Source organism: Brachionichthys hirsutus, unplaced genomic scaffold (genome assembly GCF_040956055.1).
Source record: "Brachionichthys hirsutus isolate HB-005 unplaced genomic scaffold, CSIRO-AGI_Bhir_v1 contig_790, whole genome shotgun sequence".
NCBI classification, from domain to species: domain Eukaryota; kingdom Metazoa; phylum Chordata; class Actinopteri; order Lophiiformes; family Brachionichthyidae; genus Brachionichthys; species Brachionichthys hirsutus.
Genome location: NW_027180324.1, coordinates 566,340 through 577,939, shown reverse-complemented (window position 1 = coordinate 577,939; position 11,600 = coordinate 566,340). Strand labels below are relative to the sequence as shown.

Below are 11,600 nucleotides of genomic sequence, written 5' to 3'. Positions count from 1 at the left end.
ATTCACTGCTTCCTGAGCCACTGGCTCCTACCAGCCTGATAGAGGCATTTTTCGCCACTTAGAAACACGCGCTGTGCGTCCGATCCCTTCCTCCTCAATATGTCCTTTATTACCATCAGGCATTTATGCCTCTTGTTTCTACTTCAGTGACCACTGAACACCAGCTTCATTAAAACTAATTGAATCGGAAACATGTCTGCCTGAGGAAACATTAACTCTTTCTGTTGGGGAAATTTCCGATTTCATTTTGTCAATAAGGTCAAAGGAGACTGTGTGTTCAATACTGATAGGTTCTGTACCCATAAACGTTAACTCTAGAGCTATTTCATTCAGGCAGAGCATGCTATCTGAATGCATTATGCAGCGTCTTGATCATTTATTGAAATCACCACACGTTTCTCCAAATCTAAGGTTTCCTGAACAATCCTATAAGCGTTTCCTCTCTAGCATTATGTCCTGTCAGTTTTATCGTGTAAATAATTGATCCTGCTTATCTTAATTGATTACTGGTACAAGCATTTCATTAATGCTTTTTTACTGACCACACTTGAAACAATAATTTGATGGCATCCATCAGAAATCAATGTGCGACGGCGGAGCATACACAGCTGTTTAATATGAAGTAAATATTTATGAGTGATCCGACTAGGCATCAAGTCGAGTCAATCTTCTTTGAAAGGATCTGTGAAAATGATTAACCTCATTTTACTGGTGCTGTCTGGGCTGGTAATGGCCATTAGAGCTAAGAAGGAGTGAGGCCTTTGATTTTTGGCTCCTCATCATTCACAGCTTGTCGCATCCCTTCATCCTTCATACATGGCTGCTGAATTGATTGTCTGTTTAGTCCTATGAATGATAAAGCTGCTCTGGGCCACAGGCTGAGAGGGACAGACACGGCTCACTTCCATCTATATGCAAGGTGGATTTCCTTTCCTGCCTCGCCACTTGGAAATCTGCTTTTTTGCATTATTTATTGGACAATCATAAGCATTTCGATATGGTAAATCAAATAGCCACAGGAATATAACAATGCGCAGTCATATTTAAAGTGCCATCATTCTTCTCTTTATTCATTCATCTTTGTTTAGAGTTATAGTCGGCCGGACTCGTGAGATTCGCAAGTTGTGTAATCGACATGTCTTACTGCAAGCTTGCACAGCGCCAACGGAACGGTAACATGAGAGGGAGTGATGCTGACCGAAGTGTGTTGATTGCAAACTGTGAAGGAGTGAAAAGTAACCAAATTAAAGAAAACTGGTACAGGAACATTGTAGATTATTACCTCGACTGGACGAAGCAGTGGGCTGCAGGCAACATGGAAAAAGCCAGATGAGTTGTTAAAATCACTTTAGTTTGAAAAAAAAGAATTAAATATGATGTGTTTTTGGGTTGTAGTCCTAAAGCGATCTATTTCGGGTCTCTACCTAGGATATTCAATTTGTACCTCAAAATAAATTGCAATATCATGTGCAATGTAAAGAGACACAATACTTAACTGTGATTTACTCTTGGCTTTAACAAAGCCGCGAGTTGATCCTGGAACTCGAGCAGAATACGGAGACAGTTGATCAACAGGAGGCATAATAGAGGTTTGTGTTATGTCTTTCTTGCACTTTCTCCACATCTTCCTCAACAACTGCACACTGCTGTTTGCAATACAATTCAGTTTCATCTAAAGCAGCAGTTTGAGCTAGTTTTCCTCTTCAGACGTTGTCCGAAGGTTTATGGTCAAGCGCCCTCACACCATGGGGATCAAATCAGGCAAAGGTCTGGCTTTTCTTTATGTCCCAAAATGGTTATTCACTGACTGTCCACATGGGAACCTATATGTTTTTTAAAAAAAAAGGAACCGGAAGAAAGAAAAAGACAAAAAATGAATTAAAGTACATCCCTGCGTAGATTTTCTGGCAGAACTGTTGGAAGCTCGACTCAGTCAAATCACTACAGAAAGCCAGCAGACTAAAACACACCGACAGCAGACCTGCAGCACTTCCAATCCACCAAGATCCACATGTGTGAACCCGTCAGATTGCATGACAAAATCAGACAAAAGTGCTGCAGTGTGCAGCTGTGCATGTAACATAAACCCTGATTGTCGCAGTGTGCAACGTGCATGTGTCATAGCATTTAATGGTGTGGATGTGAAGCAGCGTTCACAGAAGCTGAGAGACCCAGTTTTATCTTCTGATTCCTCACTTTGTGAACAAGCACTTAGCAAGAGAGACACTGGCTGTCGTCGGCGCCTGCACCTGTCTGGCTGTGGTTTGCTGTTCTCTGTGCAGCAACTGAAGACGTGGTTGGAAAATGATTTCTTTCCTTCCTCCTCGCCCTTCTTGTGCTGTCAGAATCAGAACGTTCCACTATGCTGTCAGTTATGGGGAGGAAATTAACCGATGCTTTTAATGAATTTAGACTGAAAGTTCTCCAGCATACATAATCATGTACAAACACTGACAGAAGTCTCAGCTTGTGCCATGTTTTATTGTGTCAAGACAGACATGTTTAAAGCCTAACTGTACTTTGAGTCAACAGACAGAACTTGTGACATTGTAATGCACCCTTTCAACAGATCTGCTAAATGTCACCAAACTGCTTGTGAGTGTAATGCTCATTTGCCTTGGAATTAGCACTTCACAGTGACGATCTAATTATTTAGACAATTTATTGCCTGCCGCTAATATCGCTCAAAATAAACTGTTCCCTTCATCTTGATCATGTGATAAATGTGGAATCGCTGCGGATCAGTCGCAGACATGCCTCAGAGCCTGCATGGCGTCACTTCTCTGTTCAGAGAGACTGGAGGAAAAGGTTTGTGACAGCGCGCAGCTTCACTTCGTGCAGCCCATCCACCGCCGTGTTAGATGCATTTCTAAATTGCTACAAATACGCACGACAATAGGCAGATTTGGCGCGGCATCGTCTCGGCAGATGGAAAATTCGCCTAAAGGATCTCAATTCACAACTTTTTCCTGACTAAAAGCAGAAGCTATAGACTCTGGGAGGTCGTCGGTATAAAGTTAAAAATAAACCTTTGTCTTCGTTATGTGTGTCTTTGTTTGTTTATTTGTTTATTTACTCATCTCCAGTAAAGGGGATATAAATACGCACATCTTGTGTGCTTTATTTTTTTCACTTATAATTACGCGTCTTGGCCATAACAGGTTGCAGGTCGTCTGATCTTCATTTTCGGTATAAGTAAGTTTATGTTCTGGTTTTACATGTCGACGGAGTTCAACCAAATAAATCGGTTTGGAAAAGCGCAAAATATAGAAGTATACTAATTAAAATATAAAGGTGAGTATTTACTTCTAAAACGCTCGATCAAAACTTTAATCAAGTTTTGGGCCAGCAAAGAAAAGACTGAGAAATGCATTCCGATGATCCAATGCCCTTCTTTAAATTTTGTGTGTCAAATTCAAATAGTTTAATTCGCTTTGGATTTAAAATAATAAAAGGGTCTCTTTTAATAAGATATTAGAATTATAATAATATGCAGAAAGACTTTTAATATGGTCGATCAAAAGTAGATAACAATTGCTTCGACTAAAATGTTTATTCTGGAAAATTATGTTTTGAAACCGATAAATATTCAATATGTGTAAGACAAATAATTTGACTTCATATAAAACACGAGTAGGCCTAGATATTATTTGCGATATATTCGAACTATTTCCCTTTCTTCTGGAAGGAAATAGGTTTATACAATGTTATATCATTCATTTTAAAGAAAAACAAACTCTTACTTATTATCGTCGATTTTATTTTTGCGCAAATATAACGTTAACTATGTTCAATAAGGAAATAGTTTGAACTCGTGATTATTTTCTCTGATGCATAAATCTGATCCGAGGTCAAAATTTATTAAAAATGAATTTCAGATAAATTATCTCGCAAAAAATCTGATTTAAAAGTTTTATTTGTAAACATTAAATAGTTCTTTCTCTCTAAAGTTTTTGAATTCGGCACCAAAAGCGTTACAGAAGTTGTAAGTACATCAAGATGTCAGCGATGTAGGTCTATATATGTTTCAATTTCCAAACGTGTTCAATCATATCTATCTAGACGTTTATAAAAAAATAAAAAATAAAAATAAAACAGACAACGTGCTCAGCATGAACATGGATGGTTTGAACTCGTTTAAATTGCACCATGCTTCGTGTAGCTCTTTGCAATAAAAAATAATAAATATATAGAAACGTTTATATTCAACAGCAACAATACTTACAGCACATACAAACAAGGAATGTCTGACAGTTTTACAAACACCATGGGGTCCCTCATTTCCTATACAGATGAGCTATTTTCCACATAAGCGTCATACATAAAAGAAGTGCCATAACTACGAATCTGTATCAAATCTAGCAGACTACATAGTGTCCGGTATATATCATATATAGACATCACCTCAGCAAGTGCCTATAAATAAAATAGAAATAAAAATGAAGAAAAAACATGCGTTGTCTTTTCTGGATACTTTTGGGATCCTGTCAGAAACACATAGGCACGAGTCAGAAAAGAAAGTCAAATGAAATCTTCTCATTATAACAAACTTTGTACACGTTATAAACCGATGCCTTAGATGCATCACATAATCTCATAATATACAGTGAGTGTGTGCGCGCGGGCGTCTGTTTATATATATATAAATGGAATATATTACATTTGAGTATGCTGGATCAGTAAATCCGATGTTAAATAAACAGTACATGTTTGCAAGACCGGATTAAATTGACAATATGTCCACTGGAGAGAAATTGCGTTAAGGGAGAAAAAAAACTATTGAATTAATAGGTCTACGCAGCAATCAGAGTATAACTTCCTCTTGTTATTTTTTCTTCGTGAATCCTTACTCGTGTTGCATTAATGTTCTATTATCTTATACGGAGCTTGCAAATATTCAGAAATGATCATGTTAAAAATCTGTCGTCCGACACAAACAGTCTTTCGGGAGTTCTTTGATGGCTTTCCATCGAGTCAGACTCAGAAAGGTAGGGTGTCGAGGAAAAGTTTGTCAATGATTGCCGGCGGAGGAACTAAATCTTCTAGTTTTAAGTAAAAGATACGCTGCAGACCTTGAGTACATAGTGTGCGCAGTTCAGGGAGCTTTCCCAAGAGTTTTGACAAGTAGTTGGGACGATTCAATCCGCCACCATTGAACGTAACTTGATCTTTGAGGCAGTTCACTATCTTGTTTTGGAGATCTTCGACTCTTTTAGGCTCTTTAAGCCCGTGTCGCTCTGAAATGAAGAAGAAATCACACGGGTGAGGAATCTCTGAAGCACCTGCGTTCTCTGTTTTGCGTGCGTAAAAAAAGGCGAACGGGTTTCCAAAGACGCAGCCGCGCCTTAACGCACCTGTTACCATGGCGAGAGCTGCGATGCAGGAGAAAGCTGAGATGTCTATGTTCATGCTCTGCAAGTTGGAAGAAAACTCAATGATAGAGTCTACCCACTCTCCAAATCCACGGACACACTGTAGCCTGTGCAGCACTACTCCGTTACAAAAAATAAGCTTGCCTTCAACTGGGTTGGATCTGTAATTAAAAGAAAATGCAATTAATTATATGCTTGGCATTAGGGATTTAGTAGCCTTCTTATACTGAGCGTTAAATGAAACAAAAAGCAATGAATCCTGCAGGAGATGATAATTATGCAAACGCATTGATTGTTTTAGTTAATAATTACAATAATTACGAGCTTACCTGTATGAGAGCCGCAGGACAAACAGTTCAAGGAAAGCAGATTCAAAGAGGAGATCTTGATCTTGCTTTGGCAGCTCAGAAAAACCAGGGATCTTCTCCGCCCATCCGCGGATGATCTCCATGGAGCCCGTCAGGAGATCATAGAACTGCTGGATGTGTTGCGTGTTGTCTCCAGCCATTTGGTAGTCAGGGTTAGCCTGGAACTGGAATTTAATTTAAACAGCGCCTTAATGAGGTCCTTTAAAATATATAATCCGTGAAATTGCAAATAGCCTTTTCCAAGAGAGAGAGAGAGAGGGGGGGGGGGGGGGGGTTGCTTTCTTACTATTAAATTAACGTCTTCGTTTTATTAAGTTCTCCATTTCAACGCAATTTATTTGGGGAAAAATATTCCACATTAAAAGGTTTGACAAAGTTAGGAATTCAGCGACGTAGTACAGGAAACTTTGTTCCCTAAATGTAAGACTAAATTAAAAAGGCCGTTAATCTCTTACTTCTGCGTGTTTTCAGCCTCGGAGCAATTGTTGCGTGTGTCTGTGCGCGCGCGCGCGTACGCGTGCATGCATCCCCGTGTCTGAATTATTTTAAGGGCGGTGGTACCTTACTGACCCTGGAGTAGTCCAGAGCAGACATGGAGGGGTTGGAGTCCACATGGGCCCGAACAAGTGCGCTGATGAGGCTCACCGGCGGCGAGGGTGGCGAGGGCTCCTGGGGACTTTTGGGTTTGGATGGCAGGCGTCCTCTCCGACCTTTAAGGTTATCCGTCCGGACAACTCGATTGGAAGAGAGACATGACTGATATGTAAATAGTTCAGGCACACCCGAACTCCTGTTGGAGTGCGTAATATTTCAAATAACTAAGAATCATTCTTTTACGCACAACCAATGTATCAGTAGGTAAAAATCTGGTCTCAAGCAATTTAATGCATGGCTTAAACATACCTTCCCTCACCATTCCGACGACCATGCACTTCTGGAAACGACAGAACTGGCAACGATTCCTTCGGCGTTTGTCAACAGGACAGTTTTTATTTGCTAAACAAACATATTTCGCATTTTTCTGAACGGTGCGCTGCAAAGAGAGAAAAGCATAACGTAAGAGTGCAGGCCAAATTGTAAGGCATTAAGTATAATAAAGCATGAACTGTGGATTCATGCACACGTGATAGAACACGCAAAATAAAAAGGATGAAAATGATATAATCTCGTGTGAAGCGGAAATAGGCGGTCATCTAATAAATGATCGCGCTTGTTCTTATAATTTCTCCATGGAGGTATAGTGGGTGGATTAGATATAAAGCCATGTAGTGTAATGTCATGAAAAGTTATTTTAAACACGCACTTTCGGGTCCCTTTTTTTTATATTTATCGATGCCTGCATTCCAAATGTGATTCCAGTAAATGTTTTTGTTACCATTATTACAGTTCGATCTCTCATATGCAGAGCATCATGAGCAGCACACAGCTCTCCTTTAATAACAGCTGCACTGATTCATGATCGCTGTCATGTCAGCCCACCTTGAAAAATCCTTTGCAGCCCTCGCAGGTTCGAACTCCATAATGCTGACAGGCTGCGTTGTCCCCACAGACCGCGCACAGACCCTCGTTTGACGGAGATCCTCGGCACGGGGGCGACGGCACTTGGCTGTCTCCCAGCGGGTGTCCGTGGCCGAGCTGCAGCGAGTGAGGGAAGGCCAGACCCGCCTGCTTCCGGAGGGCGCTGGGCACCGCGAAGCTCTGGCCGTCCAGGCCGCGGTGCATCCCCGGGCTGTCGTGGCTCATGGAGACGTGCAGCGGCCCGTCGAAGCGCATCTGACAGCTGGAAACAGGAGTGCCGGGCGGCGACTGCTTGAATGAGAAGAGCGAAAGTCTCGACACCGGATTCTTGCGCTGGTCCATCATGTGAGAAGTGGCCGCAACATAGTTCTGGTGGAAACTGTGCAGGGATCCAGGGTCCTCCCACATGTGATTGGGCTGGACCTGGAAGTTCGGTGTGCTCGGCGCATGGGGCGAGGCGGGTTTGAAGTACATGGGCCCCGAGTGAGCCATCATTTCCTCCGACTGGGGCGGCAGGTGGCTCTGCTGGTGGTAGCTGTGCATCTGGACGTCCTCCACCTTGATAGAGGACTGATCCCCCGAGTGGGGCATCTGATACAGGCAGGGCGGTTTAACGTCGTAACTCGTGTTATAGTTGTCCATGAAGGTACTAAAACTTGGGAGAGAAGTAGTGGCGGTGATTTCGGTGTTGGTCAAGTCCATGCTAAACTTCACAAACTCGGGCGTTAAGAAGTCGCAGCTGTATTCTCCGGCGGTGTGGTAGCTGTAGCTCTGAGAAGCAGGACTCGCTCCTTGAGGTGATGATCCATACTGAGCCTGAACGCAGGGCATGGCTGGAAACCAAACCGGGGAAAACGCATCAGAATTCCTCACATATATTTAAAAAAGAAAGACAAAAGTTTTACTGTCTCGTCTATTTTGCTCAGATTTTACTCTGAGAACAAAATGAAACTGGGATGTCTGTGTTTTCTAAATCATACCTCAAGTCTTCTGACACGCTGAAACTTGAAATGGGTAATATCAAGAGTTGTATAGTCGTCAGGATTCAACAAAGCGGCACTATGTTGGATCTTCCCCTGCAATACACATCACATTTGACATTTACTAGATTGATAAATAAAATCATTTCTAGAAATGATCAGTGAGTTTCTGGATGAGATTGGCCGGAGAGCGCCGACAGGAAAGCGCACAAACTGCAAATAAACAAAACTAATAAAATGAAGTAAAAGCATTTAGATAAATATACTAATAATAGTAAAAGTATGTCCAAAAAGTAGACAATTCGAAACAATAAAACATAAATTACATCTTTTCATTTTGTGTAAGACAAACTTCGCACACTTTGACATCCGTGACAGAAAAAAAGACACAAATTCGGTCGAAACTTCAGTCAAGAACCGCAAACCTGAACAGCCTGACTCAGTTTTTTTTGCATTTTGTCACTTTAGCAGCGGAAAATTAAAAAATGCAAATAAATACAAAAAGATTGAAACGGACTGTGCTGAAGCGCAAAGGCAAAATATGTCGCAAAAGAAAACGCGCTTACCTCTTTCACATCAGGATCGCGGCTTTCAATCCACGCAGGAAGCATGAAAGGGGAAATCATGAAATTCTGTAAAAGCTCCAAATCACGAGCGGCGGTCGACCAGGCAGGCAAAGCGCACGACTCGAAGCAGCTTCAACTACCCAGTGTGGCCAATGTGGCTTTGTTTATGTGAGCTCTGGAAACCGTGGCCCACGTGTTTCACAGCGTGACGTCATCGGCGTCGAGCCAGAGAAGGACCAATCCGTTCGGGAAGTCTCTCAAGCCCCAATTTCCCGGTGAGTATCCCATGTTTGTCTTATGGTATGCGCTCCATGTTGCTTCCCACATGGACATTAGCACAGCTGCCTGGATTATACACCTCTAAGTCTAACAGGCTTTGATGTTTGCAGAGGAATTACGTTTTACGTGTCTGATGTGAATCTATAATGTGAATTTATTTATTTATTTTTTAAATCACAGATGTGAAAAGTAATTTAAACATATATGTCCTACATATGGCTTTGCACGTATACTGATGCTATATTCTTATTCAAACAGGGCTGCTTATAACTCTGCGTTTAAATCACACATGATGGAATCAAGGTAAACGTCTGGCTTGAAGCAGACCAACATGAGGACAGCGCAGGTAGAAACTAGTGCTCGGTTTATTTACGGTCTGATAGTTGTTATTTTACTGGAACATTGAGATGAGCGTCCACTGGCGCATCCACGCGCAGTTATGTCATAATGCGGCTGATAAACTCACTAGACTTGTAGGAAACGAGCCAAATGAAGCGGGGGTCAATATTATTCTTCGTTATCTTCTGGCAGGATTTCTCTATTTCAATTGTGTTCCAAATTTAGACCTCAAATGGGTTGGCGTTTGCGGGGTGGGCTGTCTATTCATAGAGTTGGTGCGTGTGAGCTGCTGGAGGAGGAGGGAGGGGGCAGGGAAATGGGGGGGTAATTAGTGGGCCTGTAGCCAGTTGTCATGGGGGAACCAATTTAATCCCCAGAGAGGGAAACGTGATAGGAGCAGGCGGAATGGAGAATGACGCAGAAAACGCTCAAATTGACGCAGTCGCCACAATAATCTGTTGGCCTTATTGTTCTGCAGTGATGGAATAACTGATCTCAGTGTAATCTTACAGCAGCACATTGGAGCCAATGAAGTTGGTCTAATTTTCTAGATGCATATTGGTCTAGGAAGTCAGCCAAGGTGAGGCGAGACGTGCAGAGGTGTGTGTCCACACGCACGCAGCAGCAGCAGAACCGCAAAGCGTATAGTGCGCACGAACCCTCAGAACAGCCATCAGTCTCAAAACGTGTGTGCGTGCGCGTGCGTGTGTGTGCCCTGCTCAGTGCACGCAAGGACAGTCTGCTCTGCAACGACAGGGAACTTATCATGGTTACATTCACCTCTAGAGGACACTATTGTTCACCAGCCATACATCAAGCAACTTCTGTTTCTTACAATTAACCTTTATAATTAACCTAGCCCCATTAAGGCTACGTGGTCACGCCCAGTCGTTTTCAGGTGCAGCAGGATTTGTAAATTACAATCTCCTCCTCACACATTGCGCTGTGAATATTCAGACGATGAACAATGGCGTTAAGATTCTGGTGCTTTTTTGTCTTGACTTTCTCTTTGCCTTCATGGTCACCGCTAATTAGGCCACCTTTTACTCCATCCCCAGCAGCAGGCTCCTAGTTTGTCAACACGTGCACACCTCGTGTCATTCCATTCATCATGCCTAGTTAGAATGTGCATGTGAAGCATCCAGCATGGATTCACACTGTTCCGTATGAAAATATCAACGACAGCACGTCGCATGGTGACCCTGAGTTCCCGTCATCCATTCACTGAATGGGATTTAGAATGAAAACACAATTAGCACTTTAAATGGCTATTTTAATGTGTAGTGTAATTAACTTCCCATTTATGTGCCCAATTAATTAGCAGTCATTTGAGCTTGATCAGTTCATTTGAATCACACAGGCTTCATTTCCTGAGATTTTATTTTTGATTTTGTTTGGAGAAATTATTTTTGACCTCGTCCAGTATTTTGTGTGTAATTGGTAATTGTAACATTGTGCATGCATGTATCCTGTGTGTGTGTGTGAGAGAGAGAGAGAGAGAGAGAGAGAGATCATTGTAGCACAGGCCATTAACTCACAGCCTCTGAATATCTCTGCGGTATCCAGAACTCTGCCGGAAACCCTTTATAAGGACTCATTTCCTCAAAGTTGCATCATGATTTGGATCCCTGACAATCAGACCAGTAACTGTTGTAAAGGGGGGGGGGGGGGGATGAACACAATGCTTGTCCAGTTATGTCAGAACTTGAGTTCAAAAGCCTGATGTTTGCAGATAATCCTCATATTCTGGGCCATCATGTGTCTCACCTGCATGTTGGCCCACATGAAAGGATCCATTAGTGATGTCATCACTGCTCAGTATAATTCCAGGATAAAAAGACACGCAGGTCTCAAGCCAGGATGTTGTCATCTACATCTTTTTCAGATGGCACAGCTGCATTTACCACACGCTTGACATTATTTTCATTTTTTGTTATTTCATTATGAACAGCTTTACTACATTCTCATAGCGACTTTGAGTTTCCAGAAAAGCGCTATATAAATAAAATGTATTATTATTATTATTATTATTATTATATTAATGATGTATTTATATAATATCAGTATTCACATATGAGTTATGATGAAGCTTACCTTTTTTAAACTCATTCTTTCTTTCTTCTTTCTTCTCTTTCAGCACTCTAATGTTTTCTGGTTCTTTTACTTTACATAATTATT

At 41.7% G+C, this 11,600-nt stretch overlaps 1 protein-coding gene across 1 annotated transcript; it reads right to left on the bottom strand.

Moving 5' to 3' along the window:
- Positions 1-4,980: 4,980 nt before the first annotated feature.
- LOC137912754 (nuclear receptor subfamily 4 group A member 2) lies at positions 4,981-8,089 on the bottom strand. Its single transcript, XM_068756891.1, has 6 exons — positions 7,220-8,089; positions 6,644-6,773; positions 6,311-6,474; positions 5,702-5,904; positions 5,355-5,533; positions 4,981-5,237 (listed from the first exon to the last, which is right to left on the bottom strand). Exons 1-6 carry the CDS (start codon positions 8,087-8,089, stop codon positions 4,981-4,983), a joined length of 1,803 nt encoding a protein of 600 aa, XP_068612992.1.
- Between the last annotated feature and the right edge of the window lie 3,511 nt (positions 8,090-11,600).

What these genes read in the sequence shown, in the direction of transcription:
- LOC137912754 (XM_068756891.1), bottom strand. Translation starts at nt 8,089, where the DNA reads ATGCCCTGCGTTCAGGCTCAGTATGGATCATCACCTCAAGGAGCGAGT. An exon ending in GCTGCAAAGGATTTTTCAAG is followed by an intron (nt 6,774 to 7,219) that starts GTGGGCTGACAT and finishes CTCTCTTTGCAG; the next exon opens with CGCACCGTTCAGAAAAATGC. An exon ending in CTGCTCTGGACTACTCCAGG is followed by an intron (nt 5,905 to 6,310) that starts GTCAGTAAGGTA and finishes ATTAAATTCCAG; the next exon opens with TTCCAGGCTAACCCTGACTA.